We start from the raw sequence: 27,424 nt of genomic DNA, 5'->3' as shown, positions 1-27,424 counted from the left end.
GTGGTCAAGAGCTTGATCGATCATATCAAGGCACACAAACATAGGAGCATTGTAGAGGGTTCAGAGGAGATTTACCAGGATACTGCCTGGACCAGAGTATATGTCTTATGAGGATAAAAATTTTTAAAAATACATAAATACACAATGTTCCACAATGTTGGTCAACCTATCTACCTAACCTACCCCTCCTACATGACCCTACGTTTTTCAGCCATGTATCTAAGAGTCTCAAATGCCCCTAATGTATCTGCGTCTAAGTACATCAAATAATTTCATAACATTTCTACCCCAGCTACCCTTTATCGGGTCGCTTTACTACTGCCCCTCACTTTTATCACAGTCTGGATCTTTTCTGAGAATCTTATCCCACTAGAAGTTATACCTGGATAATTCAGTGCATAACACAGGGCTCCCAAATGTTACATTAAACAAAATTAAAGATAATTCATCATCAGCCCAATGCTTCTCCACCCTACAAATCCTGCAGGCAGGACAGATTGAAAAAGGTAGGGATCTTTTTTGGTGAAAAGGACAGTGGGAGGTAACTTGATAGACAACTACAACATGGTAAGAGGCATTGATAGAGTGGATAGCCAGAGACTCCCCCCAGGGTGGAATACAAGACAGCATAATGTTAAGGTGTTTGGAGGAAAATATAAGGGGGGGGGGGGGAGAAACTTCAGAATCAGGTTTAATATCACCTGCATACGTCATGAAATTTGTTTTTGTATCAGCAGTACAATGCAACACATAATATAAAAAGAATTACAATAAATATATAAAAACAGTTAAATTAATTAAGTATTGCAAAAAAAGTGAGGTAGTGTTCATGGGTTCAAAGTCCATTCAGAAATCTGATGAATGAAGTTTCATTCAGAGTGGTGGATGTTTGGAACACACTTAAGCACATGGATGAAAGAAAAGTAGAGGGCTATGTGTGAGAGAAGGGTTAGATTAATCAGAGCAGGTTAAAGAGTTGGCACAACATTGTGCGCCAAAAGGCACGCTTTGCTGTACTTTTCTATGTTCTATGTTTTATTAACCATGGATTGTCCAGAAGAAGCATCACTACTCCTTTAGTAAAAACAGAAACTATCTATCCACTTTGTAAGCTAGCAATCATTAATTTAGATAAATGTGAACCAAGCACGAAATACCAACCGTGCCCAACAAGTTGAAAAGCAACCGTTAAACTGGAATACTGCACGAGGAGCCAGCCTTGCTGGGCTCTCTGGAGGGAAACTGATGAATCATACCATGAGTAATTTACTTAACTCGTAACCAATGAGACGAGAAAGAAAAAACAGGAGACCTGCACAGGTATACGTGGCCACACATGCCCAGAAAGCAAATAATGAACAAGAGCTGCAGCAGTGTGGGGGCACATGTTGAGAGTATTTCCACTGATGAGGAAGTCACAAATAATAAGGGAAGCTAAAAGAGAGAGAAAAAGAAACCCTCCAGGTTTATGCTCCTGGAATGCAACCTATTTAAACACCTTCTAAACTTTTTAAATCTTTCTTTGCAATCAGGATTCAGTCTCAGGTAAAGACAAAGTTCCACAGCAGAGACTTTACTATATATTATATATGGACTACAAGGTCTAAATATAGATAATATCTAAATCAAGGCTTTCTCTTCTCAATGCATATGCATCTTCAGTCAGCCAAAGCTAAAATGATTACATTTGTGCACCACCAGCCCAATTTCAATAATCTTTCTAATGCCACCAATCTTGATGCAAATCCCAACTCAGCCAGTCTAAATTTCCATTTCTGATCCATGATTTCTATTATTTCGGAATCTTATTTACCTCCAAACTATGTTCCCTCTAAGCCGTGCGCGTGTATGCACGCGCACACGTTTTTCAACCAGCGCACAAAGGAAATTAATGTGCGCACAAAAGGTTAGTTACCTAAAATAATGTAGTAATTAATAACTATACTTATTGAAAATAATCTTTTAGCTAAATGTTTCTGTTAACTAGTTAGTTGATTTTTCAAATACCACAATGCACGTCACTAATTACTTCACCTCACCTTTCCTGTTCTGGTTTGTACAGCTGCATCACGGCGGCAGCCATCTTTGGCGGACAGTGTTCATATCGTAAAGTTTACAAAGATCTGTTTCAAATCCTGTAGCTAGCTTACTAAGTTTTTATTGAAAAAAACATTGATTCACTATGTCGAATTCAAAAGAAGTGAAGTTGCGAAGCGCAAAAGAACCTTACAGGTTTTAAGTGATGTCTTTGATGAACTGGCTGCTCTGTGCAAGATTCTGCAAGAAAGTGGCCTGACACCGACTGATTCACTTCACTTTGCGTGAGGCAAAATTAACAAGATAAGAAAGCAATATCTGGGAGACAATGTTTCGTGGAGTGACAAAGTTAAAGTTTTGCTAAGCCAACAACATGAAGAAAACGTCACAGTGGATACAAGCTCACTGTTGACTTTTATAAATAGTCTTTGCGTTCATTTAGAAGAAAGGTTTCCTGAAGATGAGGTACAAGAATGATCAGCTTTTGATTTCTCCACAATTGCAGATTGTGACTTTACATTTGGCAATGAACAAATTAATGCCTTATGTCTAAAATATCATGATTTTCTAGTTGAAAATACTGCAGTAGTTAGACAGTTTAATGATTTCAAATTTTCCATGCAAGAAAAAATTAAATCCAAACTGATTTCAAACTTCGCTCAAATGGTGGCATTTGTACTTCAAAATGAACAGTTTTGCAACCTTGCACAGTTGGTGGACATTGGGGGAACCTTTCTTGCATCTAGTGCGGACTGTGAGCAAGGTTTTAGCCTAATGAATCAACTCAAAAACAAGCTGATAAACCATTTAGGTGAATGTCATTTGGATATGTTAATGAGAATCAAAAGCTATCAATTGGATGGAAGTTCTATTAGTCTAGATAGTTTACAAAGAATGGGTAAATGCCAAAGACAGGAGAGAGAAAAAAATAACTGAGTGACTTAAATATGCATGTTATTTTGTTGTTATTCTGTGCAGTTTTATGTCAAATATTTTGTAAACCTACATAAACTGTGCCATGTGTGCATTCAGTGCGCACATACTTTTGTCAAAGGAAAAAAATTTGCACAATATAAGATTTTTGCACACACTGACTACTAAAACTTAGAGGGAACATTGCCTCCAAAGGAAGAATGCAGGAAACCGTTCCAATTCCCCATTCCCATTCCGAAATGTCAGCCCACCACCTCCTCCTGTGTCAGGGTGGAGGTGCAATACCTTATATTCCATCTGGAAAGCCTCCAATCTGATGGCATGAATATTGATTTCTCCTTCCAGTTTAAAAAAAATTCCCTCCTCCTCTCCTCTTCTATTCCCCACTCTGGCCTTTTACCTCTTCACAGCTGCCTATTACCCCTCCCTCCTTCCCTTTCTCCTATGGTTCATTCTTCTATCAAATTCCTTCCTCTCCAGCCCTTTATCTTTCCTCCCCACCTGGCTTACCTTCTAGCTATCCTCCTTCCCCTCTCCCCCTTCCTTTCCATCATGACGAAGGGTCTCAGCCCAAAATGTTGACTGTTTATTCATTTTCATTGATGCTGCCTGACCTGCTGAGTTCGTCCAGCATTTTGTGTGTGTGTGTATAACTGTTGTGGAATAGCTCATCTCTATCATATCTTTAATGGCACACTCACTTTTAATCTGGCATAGGTTCATTTAAAATTTCATCTCTGTCTAGCAGGCAGATCAACTCAGTAACTTTTCCCCTTAATTTCCTTCCAAAAGCCGAATTCAAGCCAAACATTACAGCATAATCAGAGGAAAAAAAATCTGTTTCAATCTCCTTGGATGCTGAAATATCATTGCTGCCAGTATATATTCTCTCTGCATATGTTTAATGCAAATATCATTCACACATTTACCAACAAAACAGGTTTAGTCCCAAATGGTCTGGGAAATTACTGTTGCCTTCATAATAGGGGCTAGCGTTACACAAGCATCACGGTTCACTAAACTATTAACATATGCCAGGGTAACACCTTATTAATGTGTGCAAATTTGTAAGATATCGATGCACATCCACAAAACCAGAATCAAGTCTATTGTAATATCTTTGACTGCCTATTCCAAAAAGTTAACAACTACTATTTAGTACCAACAATATTAATGTTACCTTCAAAACACCAACCAGCATTCCCTCTAATTTTTTTTTCTCCAAACAGTTGTACAAACCAACCATTACCTTGAGCAGGAAATTTTTACACGGCCTGAAAACTGTGGGGCACTTAATTTTTTTTGGTCATTATGCACATCAAACAAACACAATCCACAACTCACAACGTAAGTAATCGATGTCAGGCAGTCAACACAATGGCGAAAGTACAGTGTTTCGACGACACGGCAATGTTCAGTAGGTCAGCAATTTACTAACAATGAACTACTAACTTCCATTGTGTTTATTGTTACATTTTGTTACAGTGTTGCAACTTGAAACATTGACAATGTAGTAAATATGTTGAAGTTCTAAAATGTTTCAAAGTAAAGACTGTGGTATGCTTATAATGTAGAAATTGTATAGATTATATTTATTAACAATATAATTGTGAAAAATCATTAAATTAATAAACAGATGTCAACATTTTATTAGCATAATTTCAAATTTATGTGAGGATAATTTCAAAATGAATTACATTAATAACATATAGGAGCAAATTCCAGCTATGCAGCAACAAAGGCTATGTGTGTGGAAGCATTTTGGTTACTGTGCAGCCACGTAGCTTAGAGAGAAGAGTGATCCCAACTGATAAGAATGACAGCCAGACAGCACCAACAGGGTGTTGTCTGGATGAAATCCATGTCTAAGAACAACAGCTGGCACATAAACAAATGTTTACACTTTAGTTTGAATATTAAACAATTTATATTACAATTCCAAGGTACAACTGCAGAAATAGAAGGATGATTGAGAAGTACTAAAACTGAACAAATGCAAGCATCCGTCAACAAGCTCACCAACAAGGCTAAGAATGTAAAAGCATTTACAAATAACCTGTGGAAAATCAAGAATACTCTTTAGCATCAAGCTAAAGTTAAAATAGTAGCTTTCTTGAAAAGTGCAGACCATTCAGCAGATAATGTTGTATGGTACTTTTAACATAACCTAAGATTAATGTAACCCTTCCTTCCCATATAGCTCTCCATCTTCTTGCACCCATGTGCCAAAGTGTCTCTCAAGTTCCCCTAATGTATCTGCCTCCACCAAGGCCCCTGGAAGCGCATTCCACACACATACTACTCTGGCAGGTGGTAAGAGTAGGCTCCCTCACCTCTGCCCCTCAACACAGATGCCCCCTCAGGGCTCTGTCCTAAGCCCCCTCCTTTACTCTCTGTATACCCACCACTGCGTCGACACCCACAGCTCCAATCTGCTAATTAAATTTGCTGATGATACTACACTGATTGGCTGAATCTCAAATAATAATGAGGCACCCTACAGGGAAGAAGTCACCACCCTGACACAGTGGTGTCAAGAAAACAACCTCCTCCTGAAAGTCGCAAAAACAAAGGAGCTGGTTGTGGACTACAGGAGGAATGGAGACAGGCTCACCCATGTTGACATCAATGGACCTAGGGCTGAGAGGGTGAACAGCTTTAAGTTCCTCGGCATATACATCACCAAGGATCTCATGTGGTTTACTCCTCATGTATATGAAGGATGTAAGTAATAAATTCAATTCAATTTAAAGTCCTATCTCTGACATTTCTCCCCCCCACCCTCATAATTTTCTCCAATCTCCTTAAAGGTATATCCCCTTGCTTTAGCCCCATCTACCCTGGGAAAAGTCACTGACTATTCACTCCATACCTCATACCCTGTACATTTATATCAAGTAACCTTTCATCCTCCTTCGCTTCAAAAGAGAAAAGCCCGAGCTCACTCAACCTATCACCTAAAGTCTTACACATCTCTCCTATAATGAGGTGACCAGAACTGAGCACAATACTCCAAGTGTGGTCTAACCAGAGCTTTACAGAGTTGCAGCTCTTAACTCAATCTTCAGACTAATGAAAGGAGGCAACACTCCCCAAGCCTTCTTAACCACCCTGTCAAATACCACTGCAGCCTCGCTACCGTTTTTCTCTCCCATGTGCTGAAGGCAATCAGCATATTGAATACCATGGACACACTGCTGGGCAAGTCCTTGCAAATTCAACATCGATTTGAAGCTTGACACTGAAATGCCCCTTCCTTTCTTTTTTATTGGGGGGGGGGGTAACAGCAGAAATCAAACACCATAACTTTGCAGAAAATAATTTTTTTTTCCCTAAGTCACTATTCGTCCCACCAGTCATCCCCATATGAATTGACTTTATATAAAAAGATTACTTGACAATCAAAGACAAACTGATGTGCTTTAGTAATGGTTAAAAAAAATGGATTAGTTTAACCCAAGGACAAACATCTCCACTTGAGTCAAAAAGCCAAGTGGGACAGATGTGCTGTGGACTGAAAACAAACCTGTAACACATTTGAACAGACTTTCTCCTGAAATTGTTATTATTTCCTGGCATAATTCCCACTAATTAACATTTACAGTATCCTATAGATGACAAAACTTGAAATGAAAAGTATTAGAACGTTTTATTTTCCACTCTCTATTACATGTATTGCACAAAAGGTGGGGCTCCGAATCCTTTTCGAAAGTCGCAATTGTATTTGCTCTAATGCTATTCAATTTCTGGATGCAAGCCAAATCTTGATTACAGGTCAACAGATTGCTTCCTTGGGTAGGAAATAATCTGATGAAAAATCTCCAGGTAGGAAGTTAGATCCAAAGTTCAATTTAGGAAGATATTCATTTCAACACTTATACCCAATCTCAGTTTTTATTTAATAATATTGGGCAAGATGATAGTAATCCAAACTGCAATAATAGCATTCCTATGGAAAACATACCATTGCATGTGTTTTTTTTGCCCCATAATGGAGTTAGAACCCTATAGGAGCATACATCAGTTGCCATTAACGCTAGGCCAGTATTACACATAATGATATTGATAAGCACAGTCAACGTTTACCAAGTTCTACTACTGGTCAGGGAAAGAAACTAAATTCTGAAAAAAGATACAGTATCCCTTAGTTTAGAAACATCAATAAGATACAAGTAAGCAACTTATGTACAGATAGTATAGCACAGGGGCTCCCAACTTTTTTTGTGTTATGGAAAACTACCATTAACCAAGGAGTCCATGGAGCCAAGGTTGGGAGGAGAGGGAGGTACAGAACAATGGCTTTGTGCAAGCAGGGAGCACAGAGGTAGAGGTGGAGGTGGGGGTGGAGAGAGGGCAAAGGACTGTTTGCAGCAGGGTAGAAAACCAAAGGTTAAATCCTTTTTTTTTTGAAGAGCCACAGAACTGCGAAGAAACACGATTACTGGTTGGGTTGAGTTGCTCTTCAATCTTGGCAACCCATTTGCAAATGTTTCGTCACCATGGAATGGCAAAGGCCGGAGAACAACTCAACCCAACAATCAACCACCCAAGCTACACATTACCCCCACCCCGCCCCCCAAGATATTTCCAACATGATTATTACTTTGATGATACAGTTCATAGAAGTTTGACAGAAGTTCATTTTCAGGGTTTGGGGATTGCTGGCAAAACTAGGATTTGTATGTACATTTGGCATGCCAAGAAGCAGGTGTCCCTCTCCACCGCGTCCCATTATAGGAACCATCTGGATTTGTTGTAAAATTTATGTAATAGCATAGAAGTTAGCGCGATGCTATTATAGCTCGGGGCATCGGAGTTCAGAGATCAATTCTGCCGTCCTCTCGAAGGAGTCAAGTTGCTCTCTCCATGGAATGAGTGGGTTTTCTCCCGGTGCTCCAGTTTCCTCCCACAGTCTAAATATGCACCGGCTCGTAGGTTAATTGGTGATTGTAAATTGTCCCGTGATTAGGCTCGGGTTAAAAATCAGGGGTTGCTGTGCTCAAAGGACCAGTAGGGCAAATTCAGAATATAGATAGAGAGAGAAATAAATAAAATCAATGATTGCCCTTCAGAAAGTAATGGTGAGCCACCACCTTAAACTGCTGTAGATAGTTTAGTGGAGGCAATCTCAAGGGATTAATGAGTTAGAAACTCCAGGATTCAGACCCAGAAAGAACGAGGTATTCAGATATGCTTCCACGTCAGAATGGCATTCAATTTAGTGGCAAACATACATGTCTAGCATTCCCACATACCTACTGCACTTGTTCTTCTTGGTGATAAGGTTCATGTGCTTGGGAAGCCCTGTCGCAATAGTCTGGCACAGAGTATTTTGAAGGTGGGTGTTCACTGCAGCCACTGAGAGTCAATGTTAGAGAGAACAATATACAAAGGTAGCTGGTGGACAGGGCCACTTTGAAATGGTGTTGAGCCTCTGGAGAGCCGAGGGTGTTCCATCTAGCTTCTAACCCGTCTTTTATAGGAGATGGAAAGGCAAGTGGAATACCCAGCCTCTGATCTGCTTTTGCTGCTTCAAGTCATTGGTACCTCGAGATGCTGATACTGGGGCAGCTTTCGATAGCTATGCCTTCTAATGGCACAACCAAGTACTGCATAGTGCAGTAGTGTCTTTGTACCACCCTTTTTGGAACACAATTCTTACAAACAATCTTTGCCTGAAGGTTGTTGGCCTCTTTTATAAGACTGACTCATTTTTTTGGTGCTTCAATTATTGTTCCTTTTAGTTGAATAGACTGTTCCACTCCTTTCAGCTCTGGTTGTTATTAAATGTCAATTGTCAAAGATAACCTGCAGTTGCCCAACCACTCAAAAAACCTTTATATAAAAAAAATAAGTTGTACTCTAAAACCTCGTCTGTCCCTCTTCCTTCGAGGTTATTAAAATCTTGACTTGGTTCAATTTCACCCAATCATTTACAACCAAAACCACACAGTTGCCTCCCTCTCTCACCTTATCACTTTATCTGTCCATCACCTCCTCCTGTTGCTTCTCCCTCTCCCTCCTTTCTTCCATGGTCTTCTGTCCTCTCCCATCAGATTACCCCTTCTCCATCTCTATCTCTCTCAACAATCAACTTCCCAGCTCTTTACTTCACCCCACTCCCCCTCTCCTGGTTTCACCCATCACCCACCAACTTTGTACTTCTTCCCCCCCTCCCTCCACCTTCTTACTCTGACTTCTCTTCCTTTCTAGTCCCGATGAAGGGTCTCAGCCCGAAATGTTGAATTCTTACTCTTTTCCATAAGATTTTGCCTGGCCTGCTGAGTTCCTCCAGCATTTTGTGTATGTTGCTTTAGATTTCCAGCATCTGCAGATTTTCTTGAGTTGGAGGCACAAAAAGCATTAGCACTTTATAAATGAAGGTAGCCAATCTTCCTCCTTAGTATAAGATGCACAAGTTCCTCTGTACTTCAAATATACAGTATTTGGATTTTAAGGAACCTGTCTATACCATGCTTTCTAGGAAATTTTCTTCCCCACCATACCCATCGCAAGTAAGGTCACTATACAATATGAAGGCTGCAATTCCTTTTCTTAATGACAGAATGTGACACAACTGGAATGACAGTGACAAGTCTACAATTAGCTCTGAAGAGAGAAGTCAAAACCAAGTTACTCTCTGAAAGCACCAATGTTTAAGTGCCGGATTTAGACAAATTACACACAGTTATAATGGGTTCTGCAATTAAATAGTCTTTCAAGTTAATTGAGGAGCACCGTGATGCAATATTAGTGATACCGCTGCAAAATCCAATGACCTGGACATAACTCCAACTTTGGGTACAACCTGTGTGTAGTTTGCACATTGTACCTACAAACACACAGGTTTTTGCCGTCTACTTAGATTTCCTCCCTGATCCCAAAGTCCTGATGTTAAAGCTAATTGGGTATTGCAAATAATCCTTTACGAATAGATGGCTGTGAAGGAATTAAGACGATAATACATCAGAGCAGAATTAGGCCATTCAGCCCACTGAGTCTGCTATTTCATTCCATCATGGCCGATTTATTATCCCTCTCAATCTCATTCTCCTGCCTTCTGCCCGTAAGCCTTTGCCCACCTGACAAAGAACCTATCAATCTCCACCTAAGTATACTCAATGACTTGGCCTCCACAGGCAATAAATTCCACAGATTCACCACCTTCTGGCTAAAGAAATTCCTTCTCACCTCTGTTCTAAATGGACATCCTTCCACTCTGAGGCCATGCCCTCTGGTCCTAATCTCCCCCACTCTGGGAAACATCCTCCTTAAATCCACTCTGTCGAGGCCTTTCAATATTCAATAGGTTTCAATAAGATTCCCTCCCCCCACCATTGAAAGTACAGGGTCATGTCCCTTTCATTCCCAGAGTCGTTCTCATAAACCTCCTCTGGACCCTCTCCAATGCCACCACATCTTTTCTTCGATAACGGGCCACAATATTCCAATATGTCATAAAGTCTCAACTTGAGATCCTTACTCTTCCCACCGCTGTCTATAAGCAGTTTGTACTTTCTCCTCGTGACCAACTGGGCTTCCTCCCACAATCCAAAGACATACTGGCTGATAAGCTAATTTGTCATTGTGAATTGTCCCATGATCAGGGGTTGCTGGGCATCGCTGCTCAGAAGGCTGGAAGGGCCTATTCCACACTGCTTTTCAATAAAAATAAATCTTCTAGTCCCCTGAAAATGAATCCTGACATTGCATTCGCCTTCCTTACCACCAACTCAACCTGCAAGCCAACCTTTAGGGAATCTTGCATAAGGGCTCCCAAATCCACTTGCACCTCCGATCTTTTAATTTTCTCCCCACTTAGAAAATAGTCTACACGTTCCTACAAAGTGCACGATCCCACAATTCCCTATTCTAAATTCCATCTGCCACTTCTTTACCCATTCTCCCAATCTGTCCAAGTCCTCTGCTTCCTCAACACTACCTGCCTCTCCACCAATCTTTGTATCTTCTGCAAGCTTAGCCACAAAAACAATAATTCTGTCATCTCAATTGCTGATGCATAACGTGAAAATACTGACCTAATACTGACCTCTACAGATAGTCACTGGCAACCAACCATTTACTCACACTCTTGTCCTCCTACCAGTCAACCTATCTTCTATCCATGCCAGTATCTTTCCTGTAATACCACGGGCTCTTAACTTGTTAAGCAGCCCAAGGAATGTCACCTTGTTAAAGGCCTTCTGAAAATCCAAGTAAACAATATCCCCTGACTCCCCTTCGTCTATCCTTTGTTATTTCCTCAAAGAATTCCGATAGATTTGTTAGGCAAGAATTCCCCTTAAGGAACCATGCTGACTTTGGCCTACCTTATCACATGCCTCCAAGTACCCCAAAACCTCAGACTTAATTCAACATCTTCCCAACCACTGAAGTCAGGCTAACTGGCCTATAATTTCCTTTCTTTTGCCTCCCTTCCTTCTTAAAGAGTGGAGTGACATGTGTCATCTTCTAATCCTCCAGAACCATTCCAGAATCTAGTGATTCTTGAAAGATCATTATTAATGCTTCCACAATCAGCTACTGCTGAACATCTGCAGGCATCCTGACCTCCACAAGGGACTGGCAGCTGTTGGTGGACCTCAAACGGCAGCTGAATTTCCCCAACCATATCGCAGCCACCACCCTGCGACCAGACATTGTCCTTGTGTCTGAGTTTACTAAACAAGTGATGCTGCTGGAGCTGACAGTCCCATGGGAAGATCGCTTGGAAGAGGCCTTCGAAAGGAAGCTCTCCAAGTACACAGGACTGGTCAGCCAATGTCAGCAGGCTGGATGGAGAGCGAGGTGTCTCCCAGTGGAGGTTGGTTGTAGGGGATTTGCAGCCCGTTCCTTTGCCAGAGCCTTCAGCATTTTGGGCATCGAGGGAGAGAGGAAGAGGAGAGCCATCCGCAGTACCACCGATACGGTGGAGAGGGCCTCAAGATGGCTGTGGCTCAAAAGAGGGGAGCCATGGAGTCATAAGTAGCTAGCCATCTGGACACAAGCTGGGGTCTGATCAGCCCCAACTGGGTCACCTGGAAGAGGTTGTATGATGTTGAAAGACCTGGAACACCCAATGATTCCAGGAACATCACTGATGATGCGTCCAGAGGCATCAGTAGATGTATGTACACAAACCACCCGGTCCAGGTGACCAGTCCACTGTCAAGACCCTGAAGCTTCCCAAGCATCCTCTCCCTATTAATAACAACCACACTTACTTCTGCCCCCTGATGCTCCTTTACCTTAAGCTCCCTAATCAAATCGGGCTCATTACACAACACCCAATCCAGAACTGCCTTTCCCGCAGTGGGCTCAACCACAAGTTGCTTTAAAAAGCCAACTCATAGGCGTTCTACAAATTCCCTCTCTTGGGATCCAGCGCCAACCTAATTTTCCCCAATCTACCTGCATATTGAAATCCCCAATGACTATTGTACTATTGCCCTTATTACATGCCTTTTCTATTTCCCATTGAAATTTTTATTGCACAACCTGGCTACTGTTCAGGGTCTTGCAGTTTCCTAACTCTACCACAATGATTTTATATCTTTCCATCCTATATCATCTCTAAGGATTTGATTTCTTTTTTAAAAAAACAAGAGCCTCCCCACCCCCTCTGTCTACCTGCCTGTCCTTTTGATACAATGTGTATCCTTGGATGTCAAGCTCCCTACTATAATCTTCTTCCAGGCCTCGACTCAGTGATGCCCACAACAGCATTCCTGCCAATCTCTAACTGAGCTACAAGATCATCTACCTTATTCCATATACGGCATGCATTCAAAATATAACACCTTCGGTCCTGTCTTCATTACTCATCCTGATTTGCCATGTTACACTTCAACTGATCCTACTGGCGACAATTTTGCCCTATTCTTCCAACAGTCTCACTACGTACTGCATCGGCAACACACACCAACTGCCCCATCCTCAGTCCTATCACTCTGGTTCCCATCCCCCTGCCAACTTAGTTTAAAAACCCTCCAAGCAACAGTTCTAAGTAAACCTGCCTGCAAAGGATATTGGTCCCCCTCAAGTTCATGTGTAACTGGCATTTTTCATACAGGTCAGACCTCCCCCAGAAGTGATTCCAGTAATCCAGAAATCTGAAATCCTGCTCCCTGCACCACTTACTCAGCCACTCATTCATCTGTACTATCATCTTATTCCTGCCCTGACTGGCATGTGGTACTGGGAGTAATCCAGAGATTACTACCTTGGAGGTCCTGCTCTTCAGCCTCTTCCTCAACTCCCTCTTCCCACTTTCTACCCACGTCATTGGTGCCAATGTGCACCATGACCTCTGGCTGTTCACCCTCCCTCTTCATATCCTTCTGCATCCGCTTGGAAACATCCTGGACCCTAGCACCCGGCTTCTTTTTCGTGTCCACAGAATCCGTCATCCATTCCCCCAAACTACTGAGTCTCCTATCACTATTGCTATGCCTGACTTAATTAAGGAAGAGTTAATGCATGGCAGAAAAGGGAAATAAACAAGGGGATGCTTGGATTGCAGGCATAGACAGTATGGGCCATGTCATGAAAACTGCATGTGTTGCCTTAAAATCTGCAATCCCTCACTCTCCCCATTACCCATCTTCAACCATCTCTCCCCCCCACCCCCAACCAAGTTATGAAGAAGGTTCCTTGATCCGAAAAATTAACTTGTTTTTCTTTCCACTTTTGTGGCTTGACTGGACGAATACTTCCAGCATTTATTTTGAGAGTTTATGTTTGTTTTTGTTCTATAATTATGACAGCATAGATAGTCTTTTTCCCAGGATGGAAACGTCAATGACTGGTGAGCACAAGTCAAAGGTCGGGGGGTGGGGAGAGTTCAAAGGAGATTTGCGAGGCAAGTTTTTTTCCTTAAAGAGTAGTGGTTTTCCTGAAATGCATAGCTGGGGATAAGCGGTAGAAGCAGCAATGTTCAACAGGACTTAGACACGTGGACCAGCAAAGAATGGAGGGGTACAGACAACGTGCAAGCTGATTGCTACATTGGTCAGTGCAAACACGATGGGCCAAAAAGCCTGTTCCTAAACCTTCCCCCCCCCACCCGCGTGAAATGTGAAAATAATAATAGCCAATTGGGAAATGCTCCTGTGAATGCCCATCAGGATATCTGGAAGGAAAGAAAATGGAAATAAAATACAGATGATTGGGAGAGTAATAGTGTGGTCTTCCTCGCCAACTTTTATTTCTTCCCTAGAACATTCAGGAATTGCAAGCAGGGCAAATTCCACCCAGTATACAAAGTGCAATGTATTGCTAGTTGAAAGTCCAACCCACAACACAAATGCCACACCCTAGTATAAACCAAAAGTACACCTTGACTTACACAATGTCTGCTTTTTAGGAGGTTTCTCAGGCTTCTAGGTCTTTAACTTTAATCGCTTGAACATCACTGACATTTACGAAATCTTGCATGTTGCATCAACTTCCATAAACTTATCTACAATACAAATAACCTTTCAGTGACTTGCAGCTTCTTCCCCCTTTTCATGCGAAAATAAACTCATCTAATGCTTTGGGCCTATTGTACCTGGACTATTTCCAGCACCACCACTGTCCCAAGAACCTTGGCCCACAGTCAATGTGTTCCCTTGACCCATCAAGGCATTTTGCCTCACTCTTCTGATGTAGTACATGCAATATTCTTTACAGTCTCCTGAACAACAGAACATTATGTCACTGCTCAAAATGATTAATCCCACTAAACATACGTTTCCAAAAAAGGCTAGAAACTGCACTTCTATTAAAACCAAAACTTGGGCATCAGTAATAACTTTATCAACCTCAAAGCAGCTCAATATGCTTTCAACCACTTTTGTTCGGCATTTATGATCATTAACTGAAATAGACACTTAAATCAAAAACCAAAAACTCACACAAGCATGGCAACCAGTTCAATTCTAGGATCCAGACATCATTTACTCCTGAACCTTGATTTTATGATTACAGGTGAACCACATCCCACTAGATAACACCAAGGGTATTCATAATGGAAACATTGAGTGCTGGGTGTGAAATCAATGTGAAGTGCTCTCGAATCGCACAAAAAAAAATTCACCCATTTTCCTACAAATATCTCTAAGGCTTTTTTAAAAAATTTAGACAAAATGGACAAAATTAAGTGCGCAGCAAGATGTTCAGTATTTAATCCTCTTTTTCATAAAATTGAAACAGTACTAACAGTGCTTGTATCCAAATACTTCATTAAGATTGTCCTTTGCATTTTAAAGTAGCAACTGATATCTGCTTCAATTAAAACTTAAATTAGCAGAACATTTGGTACTCACATGTGTCTAGAACGTTTATTTCTGTCTGCCATTCGGTAACTATTACAACAAGTACAGCTACTGCATTAAGTACTGTAACCCAATCCAGGACAGAGCATTGTTTTCTATTATTGTCATGCCGACCCAAAAACCATTTTAACTGGCGTGCTATAAACCTTAAAAGTCAAGGAGAGAAGAGATACCACACATGTCCCCATGAAGGTCACTGGCCAAATTTGGTCAGTTAAAGTGTACCATCCTTGCAGACATCAGTCTTGTCCCTCGTCAAAAAGCTGCAATTGTCACCTTACTTTTATCAAGACAGACCGGTCTAAGATTCCACACACCATTCCATGCATGGTTATTGTACAAGGCTGTAGATTAATTTGTATTCAGTTCACAGACTAAATTCCCTAATAATAAATTTGCATAAACACAGAGCACGTTTCATATAATCTGTTGAAATACTTACAAATGATATACAAGCTGCCAGCAGTAAAATTCTGACCAATAAGTCTTCAAATTGTTCCAGCACTAGCTCCCATAATGATTTGCCTGCAGAGAACAAGAATTGTCAGTTCAACATTGAAAATAGCAAATCAACGTTGGAAAAAAAAATAATGATCAAAAGAATTACTGCGAGCTACTGTACCTTCTTCTGCTGGTAGTTCTGTTAATGAGAGACGCCGCCATGGAATATGCGAGAAAGAGAGGGAAAAAATGTATTAATACGTGCTCAATCATTGCGCTTTTGCACAAGGGCACAAAGTCACGCTAGGAACAAAAAAAAAGGCATTTCAGAACACGAGTATCCTGCGATCACCTTGTACGGAGATGTACATCCCAGAAGGGTGAAAGAACACTTACATAAAAAAAACGGATGCTTCCCGAGCTGAACGTCCCTTACTTGAATACAAATTACAATCTATAGAATCAGTAAAATCGCCGGTATGATTGTGGCTTGCAATGTCGACAAAGCTCCGCCATCCCTGATTTTTAAATTTTTTTTTAAAAAAACATGTTTGTATCAAGATCCATCCGCACGTCTCAGCCACACACAGGCAGACACAGACACACACAAAATGTGACTTTCATACAATTTAAAATTCTGGGAAGGCGGTGTGTCAGCCATGTTCGGCCTGCCTCACGCACAGATGCCGGCTTCACACATTACAATAAGGCCCTGGTGCAACACAAAAGGGAAAGCAGATACAACATTTAAAAAAGGGGGAAAAACACATCCGACGCATCGAAAAAACCGCAGCACCGCGATCCCTGGCGAGAACCATCCCAGCCAGCACATACCATTAGGTCCCCATCTCTCCCTCTGTTTCTTGACTTGCTCCAAACTAAGACCCGTTGTCTCGTTGACGTTAAAATAGGCTAAAACTTCATCCACAGTCTTTGTGTGAGCGTTCTCCATTATTTCCTTCCTTGACTGTCACGGTCTCTTCTCCGGAGAGGGAGGGAGGGAGGTGAAAAGGGGCTTTCTTCCTCACGAGGAACAAGCCGCCACGCACTGTAAGGGAGAAAGTGGACAACCTTGTGCGGGGTGGGGGGGGGGTGGGGGATTTAAAAAAAAACACGGAAAATATTTATTTTTCCTGCTTTGTCCTTTTTTTTCCTCCCCCTCTCTCTCTCTCTCGGCCAAACGATATAAATGAAGAATAGTGCTCTTGTCTCTCTCTGTTTTTTTGGTAGTGTGAGGGATGGAGTTGCCTTGTGTGGAAGGTTGTATGGAGCGAGGAGCCGCAGTAGCTGGACTGCGACACGGCGGAGGGGGAAGGAAGCGAGCCTGTCTGCCTCAGCTGCTGGACTGGTGCGGTCGCGACGCCTCGCTCATCTGAATGGGAGTGAGCGGCCGGGCGCCGGCAGCAGCGCGCTTATAACACTTTAGCGGCAGGGGCCTTTCTCACGGCGGTTCTTCGAGTGGCCGCATGTGGAGAGAGCTCATTGGACCAGCTTGGCCGTCGTCAGGCCTCCGACAGGGCTGACGTCTCCCCGGCGGCTCCTCCTCATGTTCCCGAGTTCCCGGGAAAAGCGCAGGAGTGGAGTCGGACCCCGAGCAGGATTATGTTTGCAATTGGCAACTGTGGCATGCGACGGTATCATTTGCCTCGGGGTTTGCTCGTGGTTACAATGAAAGGGATACTATATATAAAACTCTTATATAAGCGAAGAGGGAAGTAACTTTAACCCGTCTAGAGTTACGTAACTTGTTTCTTTGTCACAAAGCAGGTGTTTGCCTCCACCCTCTTCCACCCCCTCCATTGTAACCGGAAATATACTTCATTAATATCAGATCTAGAGCAATTTTTCACTTCCTGGATTGCTGCAGCGAATCACTGGCTTTCGGTTTTTTTTGTGGGAGTGCTTTTTTTCGTGTCCTCCTCAAAAGACGGCGACGTAGCTGACAGGTTGCATTCAATATCCAACGTCTTCGCGTTCATTCGCCTTTTTCTCTCTCTTCTGAGCGGATGTCTATCCTTGAGAGGATTTATCAGGCTGCCTGACCAAAATTCCCGCCTCCCGACATTACCTCGTTCTCTTTTATTTGCTTCTCGCGGTGGCATTTACTGCAGCAGTGTAGCGATTGGTCTGCAAACCTATCGTGTTGGGTCTCTTTCACTCCCCACCCCCCACCCCCAATTTATTTCACTTTACGAGATCTGAGCCATCACAGGAATGTCCTCCATCATTGTGCGTCCCATATCGGCCTCGATGTGTGGCGGCCAACTTCTTTCTGCTCCCACATTACCGGCCGGGCTTAGGCTTCCAAGATGTAGACCCAGTGACAATAGCAGAACACTGATGTTGGAGAGGGATAATCTTCAATGATCTTCGCGTAGGCCCTGAAGCCATCAGTGGTTAGAGGTGAAGTCTTAGGAGATCCTGTTGGAGGTACCTGAGCAAATAATTTGAAGGCAATAAATACCGCATCTATTGTGTTCTGTTAGTAAAGAAGCAAAAAGTTTTGGGGCAGTGGAAGGATTTCAAATCGAACATCTCTTCTGTCTTTATTCCATCCCCCCATTCCTTTCCAGTCCTGATAAAGGGTCTCAGCCCACTCTTTATTTCTTTCTAAAGATGATACCTGGTGTGCTCAGCTTCTCCAGCATCTTGCATGCGTTCCTCACCAAAACAAGCTGCTTTGTCTTGGATGATGTGGTGTTGAGTTTCTTAAAGAGTTTTTTTGGGATCTGCACCCATCCAGTCAAGTGGAGAGTGTTCCATCACATTTGTGCCTGAAGTAAATAGCCGAAAGGCTTTGAATGATGGTGTTTATGTGACTGCAGGAAAGCGTGGAATCCAGGGAGAACTAGTGAATTGGCTTGATGTAGAAAACAGATGGTGAAGGTTGGGGGCAGGGGTTGTTTCTCAGTCTGGAGGCTTTTGACTAGTGGTATATCTCAGGGGTTGGTGCTAGGCCCATTGTTGTTTGCCATCTATAGCAATGAGTGTACAAGATGCCATTAGTCAGTTTGCAGATGGCACTGAAATAAGGGGTCTAGTGGGCATTGGTGAAGTCTATCAAAAATCACAGGGATCTTGATCGGCTGAGGAGGTGGGCTAATGAATGGCAGATGGAGTTTAATTCGGGTGAGTGAGAGGTGAAGTCTTATCCAGGTGGGACTTTGTGAATAGCAGGGCCCTGGGGGGTATTGTAGGATAGAAGGACTTTAGAGGACAAGTAAATGGTTCCCTGGAAGTGGAGCTATGGGTAGACAAGATAATGAAGGTGGTTTCTGGGATGCTGATCAGGGCACTGAGTATGAAAACAGGGAGGTCATGGTGTGGCTGTATGGGATGCTGGTGAAGCTTGGAGAAGTGTGTTCAGTTTTGGTCAGCCTGCTTTAGGAACAATGTTACTTAGCTGAAAGAGTGGAGAAAAAATTTTTCAAGGATGTTGCCAGGACTTGAGGGACTGAGTTGTATGGAGATGCTTGAGAGGAAAGAACTTTCTTCCTTGCAGTCTAGAAGACTGAGAGGAAACATTATTAGAGGCATATAAAATCACGAGGGACAAAGTGGTGTATACACTCAGTCTTTTCCCCAGAAACTAGAGATTGCAGGTTTAAGATTAGAAGGGAATGGCTTCATAGGAACTTGAGGGGGAATTTTAACACAAAGGCTGGTATATATGTGGAATGAGCTGCCAGACAAAGTGGTTGAGGCAGGTATAACAACTTCTAAAAGATAGTCGAACAGGTATGTAGATTGGAAAGATTTGAAAAGATATCAATGGGACCTGCTCGGATGAGGCATTTTGGTCAGTGTGGACCTGTTAGGACAAAGGGTCTGCGTTCATGCTGATCTCCGTGGTCCATATGAGCCTCTGGTCAATGGTAACTCCTGAAATGTAATATTAAGAATGATAAGAGTAGGTGGTCAGTCTGTCTTGTTAGAGATGATCATCACTTGGCACTTCTGAGGCATGAATATTACTTTTCACTTATCATCCAATACCTTCATGTTATGCAGGTCTTGCTGCATTTTTGAATGGATTATTTTAGTTGCACAATAGTTGTGAGTGGAATGGAACATTATGAATCATCAGTGAGCATCCCTACTACCGAGCTTGTGATGGAAGGATATTCAACAGTGATGCAGAATTAGAACCACTGACATACTGTCAAATCTGTTGCTTTGCGGCAGCAGTGCAAATATAAAATGGGCTATAAATTGTGATAATATATGTAAACAAAACATAAATAAGTTGTGCAAAAAGAAAGCAAGAATCATGAGGTAGTTGAATCACCAAGCACATCTTTCCCTTTCCCCGACTTTCTGATTTCCACAGGAATTGCTCCCTATGCCATTCCCTTGTCTATTCGTCCCTCCTGGTACTTATCCTTGCAAGTGGAACAAGTGCTTTACATGCCCCTACACCTCCTCCCCTCCCTACCATTCAGGGCCCCAAACAGTCCTTCCAAGTGAGTCTGTTGCGGTCATCTACTGTATCCGGTGCTCCCGGTGTGGTCTCCTATGTGTGTGCGTGTGTATATATAAATATATATAATAAAAGACCTGACGTAGAGTGGGCGATCGCTTTGCCGAGCACCTACGCTCCATCTGCCAGAAAAAGAGGGATCTCCTTGGTGGCCCCCCCATTTCAATTCTACTTCTCATTTCCGTTCTAACATTTCAGTCATTGCCTCCTCTATTGCCTCAATGAAACCACACTTTAGGTTGGAGGAGCAACATCTTATATTCTGTCTGGGTAGCCTCCAACCCAATGGCATGAACACTGATTTCTCAAATCTCCGGTAATTCCCCCTCCTACCCCACCACCACCGTTCTCCATTCCCATTTCCCTCTCTCATCTCCTTACCTGTCCATCACCGCCCGCAGGTGCTCCGCCTCCTTCCCTTTCCTCCATGGCCTTCTGTCCTCTCCCTATCAGATTCCCCCTTCTCCAGCCCTTTATCCCTTTCATCAATCAACTTCCCCACTTTTTTTTTCACCCTTCACCCTCTCCCAGTTTCACCCATCACCTACTACCTTGTACTTCCCCCACCTTCTTAACTCTGACTACTCATTTCTTTTTTTCCAGTCCTGATGAAGGGTCTCGGCCCAAAACATCGACTGTATGCTCTTTTCCATAGATGCTGCCTGGCCTGCTGAGTTCCTCCAGCATTTTGTGTTTATTAATAGTGAGATTGTGTTAACAGGCTCATTGTCTCATACACAGTGGACATTTTGGGTCATCAGGACTGGAAGAAAGAAATGGGGAGTCAGAACAAGAAGGAGGGGGGAGGGGAGGAAGAAGTACAAGGTGGTGGGGGATGGGTGAAACCGGGAGAGGGGGAGGGGTGAAGTAAAGAGCTGAGAAGTTGATTGGTGAAAGAGATACAGGGCTGGAGAAGTGGCGGGGGGGATCTGATAGGAGAAGACAGAAGCCATGGAAGAAAGGGAAAAGGAGGAGCACCAGCAGGAGGTGTTGAGCAGGTGATGAGATGAGAGAGGAGAGTGGTGAATGGGGTGGGGGCAATTACTGAAAGTTTGAGAATGCTGATGGCGGAGGGGAAGAAGCTGTTCCTAAAACATTGAGTGTGTACATCTTCAGGCTGTTGCCCCTCATCTCTGATGGTAGCAATGAGAAGAGGGCATGTCCTGGGTGGTGAATTGGACGATGGATGTCCTTGATGGCGGGGAGACCGGTGCCCGTGATGGAGCTGGCTGAGTTGACAACTCTGCATCTTTTACCAATTCTCTGCAGCGATCCGTCCAAACAGATGGTGATGCAACAAGTTAGAACACACCCCGCGTAATATCTGTGGAAAATCTTTGTTGAAATACTAGATCTCCTCAAACTTCTAATGGCAATATAGGCACCGATGTGCCCTCCTCATGATGTTGGACCCAGGATAGGTCTTCAGAGACGTTGACACCCAGGAACTTGAAACTGCTCACTCTTTCCACAGCTGACCCCTCAATGAGGACTGGAGTGTGTTCCCTCGACCTCCCCTTCCTGAAGTCCACAACTACTTCCTTGGTCTTACTGATGCTGAAGCAGCTGGAGGTGGTTGGGTACAGGATGCCAGCACTGCGAGCAGTGCCCTTACGCTGTGAATAAATGTTGAGAAAAAAGTAAATTACTTCACCTTACCAGGTCACTGTTTCATAGGTACTAAAAGCGCTCAAGTAATCCTGCGAGTCTCTGGAATAAATGCCTTTATCTATATGCAGCTAATCCTGCCTTCATTTAAAATCCATGCACTAACAGTGTTGGGAATGGAAACTCTGCCTATCTTATCCCACTTGCATTCTCTGGTCTTTTGTGTTCAGAGATGAACTGCATTTAGCTAATTTGATGGCGACTCTCTCAGGAACAAACTTTGGAACCTTTCCGGTCTGTGCGTTTGGGACAACTGCAGAAACCTGCGCTTTTACAGTGGCTTCACTGTAAAGCATCATGAGATGCTTGTGTGAAGCAAGCCCTTGTAATGTTTCAAAAGAAAACAAAATTAATTCATGTGGCACCTTTCGCAAATTCAGCGCATGCCAAAGCACTTCACATCCAATTAATTGCAGCAGAAGTGTAGATACCGTTGTCATGTTGGAAGTGTGATAGATGATACCTGCATGGCATACTCCCATAAATAGCAATGTGGTAATAGCCAGGTTATTTTTTTTAAAATTCGTTCAAGGAATGTGGGCATTGCAGGCTGAGATAGCTTTTAATTGCCTGTCTCTAGTTGTTTTGAGAAGGTGATTGATTGAGGAATAACCATTGAACTGGGTCGTGCTGATAACTCCACCATTCTTCACAAATTGTCTTCAGAGTCTTTCTATCCACCCGGCTGCAACATTCTATCTGGAAGATGACATTTCAGACAGTGTCACACTTCCTTAGTACTGAACTCTGCTAGTAGTATAGATATTTAAAGACATAGGGGCAGAAATAGGCCATTCAGCCCTTTGAGTCGGCTCTACCATTCAATCATGGCTGATTTACTTTCCCTTTCAACCCCGTTTTCCTGCCTTCTCTCTGTATCTTTTGACACTCTTACTAATCAAGAACCTATTAACCTCCACTTTAAATATATCCTGTTGCCTTGGCTTGCACAGCCGTCTGTGGCAATGAATTCTACAGATTCACTGCTGTCTATCTGAAAAAACGCCTTCTCTCATTTCTTTTCTAAAGGGACATCCATCTATTTTGAGGCTGTGCACTTTAATTCTCCCTCTATTTGAAATATCCTCCCCACGTCTGCTCTATTTAAGATTTTCAATATTCAGTATGTTCTCCCCCCTCATTCTTCTAAACTCCAGCAGGGCCAATGCCATCAAATGCTGCTCATATGTTAACTTTTTCATTCCCAGGATTATTCGTGTCAATTTCTTCTGTACCCTTTCCAATGCCAATTTCACCTTCTCTCAGTTTCGGGGCCCAAAACTATGCACAATATTTCAAAGTTGATGTGACCAATGCCTTCCAAAGTTTCAGCATTACATACTTGCTTTTATATATTACTGCTTTCAAAGTGAATGCCAACTTGTAATGCCTTCCTTACTTCTGACTCAACCTGCAAGTTAACCAGAAGAGAATCCTCCACGAGGACGCCAAAGTTCCTTTGCATCTCCAATTTCTGAATTTGCTTCCCATTTGGAAAATAGTCTATGCTTTTATTCTTTCTACCAAAGTGACTGACCATGCACTTCCTAACAACTACAGAAGAAAATCTGCAGATGCTGGAAATCCAAGCAACAGACGCAAAATGCTGGAGGAACTTAGCAGGCCAGGCAGGATCTATTGGAAAAAGTACAGTCGGTGTTTCAGGCTGAGAGTGTCGAATGGTCTTGGCCTGAATGTCAACTGTACTTTTTTCCTTTTTTTTTGGCTCTCATTTTTTTCTCTTTATCCGTCTCCGTCAGCTGCTGGTATCCCCCGTTTCCAACCCCTCCCCCATCACCTGGCATTGCCTGCCTGTCTTCTGTCAGCTCCTTCCCCCACCCCACCAGTCCACAAATCACCTCGGGCTCCCCTTCTCTTCGTACTCCTCTTTCCACTGTCGGCTCTGATGCAGGGCTTCGATCGGAAACGTCGACAATTCCTGACGGATGGTGCTCGACCTGCTAAGGTCCTCCAGTAGATTGCTTATTGTTCAGCACCTGTAGTCGTGTGTCGCCCGGCTACAGTGAAGTCGTCGATCCTGGCTGTTACGAATGATTGGATCAGAATCGGGTTTATTATCACTGATAGATGTTGTGAAATTTGTTATTAGCGGCAACCTTACTCTAGAAGACATAAATTTGCTATAGCTTCTTTACTTACAGTCATTACCTTAATGTAGAAGAATGTGTGGCAGTGCTTATCGGGAGTACAGACTAGGCAAAGTCTGTCACAGTGAGCGGTGGGACACTGAGGGGTGCTGTAGAACACAGCGACCTGGGAATACAGGTGCGTAATTCATAGAAACATAGAACATTGAAATATAGAAAACCTACAGCGCAATACAGGCCCTTCAGCCCACAATGCTGTACCGAACTTGTACTTACTTTAGAAATTACATGGGGTTACCCATAGCCCTTGAAAGTGGCATCACAGGTGGATAGGGACATAAAGAAAGCTCATCTGCCTTCATCAATCAGGGCACTGAGTACAGGAGCTGGGTGTTACATTGAAGTGGTATCAGGACATTGTTGAGGCTGAATCTGAAGTAAAATGTGCACTTCTGGTCACCGACCTACAGGAAAGATGTCAGTAAGATTGAAAGAGTGCAGAGAAAATTCACAAGGATGTTGCTGGGACTTGTGGAAAGATTTAATAGGTTAGATCTTTATTTCCTGGAGTGCAGGAGAATGAGGGCACCTCTTAGCGGCTTTTAAAATGATGAGGGGTATAGACAGGGTGAATGCATGCAGAGTTTTTCCCCTCAGGTTGGGTGAGACTAGAACTAGAGGTCTCAGAACTCAACCAGCTGACCTGTCTCACTTTACACCTCCTCAATGCCATCCGAGATTCTGCCATCAACAGATTTGTTTGGGCTGTGTCTGCCCACACGATCATGAGTGTAGAGAGGATAGGGTAGTGGGCTAAACACACATCTTCGAGTTGTGCCTCTATTGAGAGTCAACGAGGGGGAGATATTATTACCAATCTGCATTGACTCTGTTCTCCCAGTAAGGAAACCCAGGACCCACTTCAAGGTACAGAGGCGCGGGTTTTTGTAGCTTGATGAGGGGGTGATGGTGTTGAACACTAAGCTGTAAACGATACACCAGCAGCCTGATGTATGTTTTGCTGTTACTGCTTTCCACAGGGACTGCTCCCTCTGTGACTCCCTTGTTCATTCGTCCCTCACCATTCATCTCCCTTCCAGCACTTATCCTACAAGTGGCCAAAAGTGCCAGACCTGTCCATTTACCTCCATTCAGGGCCCCAAACAGTCCTTCCAGGTGAGGCTACACTTCACCTGCGAACCTGCTGGGGTCATCTATCGTGTCTGGGGGGGGGGGGGGGGGCGGCTCCCGATGCGGCCTCATCTGCATTGGTGAGACCCGTCAGTAATTGGGGGACCGCTTTGTTGAACACCTACGTTCCGTCCGCTGAAAACGGAACTTCGCAGTGGCCAAGCGTTTTAATTCCCATTCCCATTCCTGTTGTGACATCTTGGTCCATAGCCACCTCTTGTGCCAAGATGAAGCCAACCTCAGGGTGGAGGAGCAACATCTTATATTTTGTCTGGGTAGCCTGACAGAGTGAATATCAATTTCTTCTCTCGGTGAAAAAAAAAATTCTCACCCCCAATCCTCTTCTGTTATCCCCCACTCTGGCCTCTTACTGCTTCTCACCTGCCTATCACTTCCACCTGGTCCCCTCCTCCTTCCCTTTCCCTTTCTCCTATGGTCCACTCTCCTCTCCCATCAGATTCCCTCCTCTCCAGCCCTTTATCTTTCCTACCCACCTGGCTTCACCCATCACCTTCTAGCTATCCTCCTTCCCCTCCCCCCCCCCACCATTTTATTCTGGCATCTTCCCTCTTCCTTTCCAATCATGAGGAAGGGTCTCGGCCTGCAAAATATCGACCGCTTATTCAATTCCATAGATGCTGCCCGACCTGCTGAGTTCCTCTGGCATTTTGTGTGTGTTGCTCTGCATTTCCAGCCTCTGCAGAATTGCTCACGTTTATGTTTTGCTGTTGCCTTGGTGCTCCAAAGCCAGGTAGAGAGCCGTAGAGACTGTGTCTGCTGTAAACCTGTAGTGGTGGCACCCAAACTGCAGTGGGTCCAGGTTCTGGCTTAGGAAGGAGTTAGTTCTAGCCAAGACCAACCTCTCAAAGCATTACACAGTAGATGTGATTGATGCCCGGTGAAAGCAGTTATGGCAATTCACCCTGCTCTTGGGCACTGATAGATTGATGCCCTTTTGAAGCGGCGGGCAGGGGGGGTGCAAACTCTGAATTCGGCAGTGGGAGGTTGAAGATGTCCTTGAACGCTCTAGCTATTTGGTTGGCACAGGTTTAAATTACCCTCCCAGATACTCCATCAGGACCTGATGCCTTGTGAAGGTTTCTCCATCTTGAAGTATGTTCTAGTGTCAGCCTCCGAGACAGAGATTGCAGGGTTGTCAGGTACGGTGGCCTGGTATTAGTCTCCCATTCAAGGCATGTGTAAAAGGCTTTGAGTTCATCGGGGAGTAAAGCACCACTGCCATTTATGCTGTTGGGTTTCGCCTCATGGGAAGTAATGAATGGTATGCAAACCCTGCCACAGCTGTCGCGCATCCGATTGTGGCCCTCACTCAGCAGAGAATTTCCCTTTTTGCTCTCATGATAGCTTTCTGTATGTCATACCTTGACAGCAGCTGAACAGAGGTTGGGACTGTTGTGGAAGCAGGCAGTGTTGTGGGCGGAAATGATTTGGGATGTTCATCTCAGGCTCAGATAGGATTACAAAACAAAACCCATAATGTTTAAACCAGAATTAGGCCTATCAGTCTATCGAATCTGTTTCTCCATCATTCAATCATGGCTGATTCTTTAACCATATTCTCCTGCTTCTCCTGTAACCTATTTATTGGACTATTGAACGTGTCTGATGAGATGGACTCTTAACCTCACAATTGATCTTGTCATAGCCTGGCAACTTATTGTCTGCCTGTCCAGCACTTTTTAAGTGTAACACTTTATTGGCTTTCTGTTATTTTTCCACTGTGCTACCTCAATGTACCGATGCGATGAACTGCATGGATGACATGCAGAACAGTAATTGAATAGACTTTATTTCTTACATCCTTCACATATATGAGGAGCAAAAATCTTTACGTTACATCTCCACCTGAATGTGCAATGTGCAAGTTATAGTAATTTGTAATAAATAGTATGTACAGTAAGATATACAACAGAATAGTCAATATAGCTTAGGAATACAATTGTGTCAGCGTGAATTATTCAGTCTGATGTCCCGGAGCCTGCTGGTCCTGGCTTTAATGCTGTGGTACCGTTCCCAGATGGTAGCAGCTGGAACAATTTGTGGTTGGAGTGATTCAGGCCCCCAATGATCCTTCGGGCCCTTTCTACGCACCTGTCACTGTAAGTGCCCTGAATAGTGGGAAGCTCACATCTACAGATGCACTGGGCTGTCCGCACCACTCTCTGCAGAATCCTACGATTGAAGGAAGTACAGTTCCCATACAAGGCAGTGATGCAGTCAGTCAGGAT

General features: G+C 43.3%; 1 protein-coding gene across 2 annotated transcripts in view; it reads right to left on the bottom strand.

Moving 5' to 3' along the window:
* The window catches only part of LOC140190953 (sarcoplasmic/endoplasmic reticulum calcium ATPase 2), a 103,804-nt gene extending 86,468 nt beyond the window's left edge, over window positions 1–17,336 (bottom strand). For both annotated transcript variants that reach the window (XR_011883724.1, XM_072247954.1), the window contains exons 1-3: window positions 16,563–17,336; window positions 15,910–15,927; window positions 15,730–15,812 (exon numbers count right to left, since the gene is read on the bottom strand). Coding sequence is in view for 1 of the 2 variants with exons in the window: in XM_072247954.1 (XP_072104055.1) it covers window positions 15,730–15,812; window positions 15,910–15,927; window positions 16,563–16,680 (219 nt within the window). In the remaining variant the exon portion in view is untranslated. The remainder of the gene's footprint in view (window positions 1–15,729; window positions 15,813–15,909; window positions 15,928–16,562) is intronic.
* Window positions 17,337–27,424: the final 10,088 nt, after the last annotated feature.

This window comes from Mobula birostris, chromosome 31 (genome assembly GCF_030028105.1).
Source record: "Mobula birostris isolate sMobBir1 chromosome 31, sMobBir1.hap1, whole genome shotgun sequence".
Taxonomy (NCBI): domain Eukaryota; kingdom Metazoa; phylum Chordata; class Chondrichthyes; order Myliobatiformes; family Myliobatidae; genus Mobula; species Mobula birostris.
The sequence above is the reverse complement of the archived record's forward strand: the minus strand, read 5'-3'. Positions and strand labels throughout refer to the sequence as shown.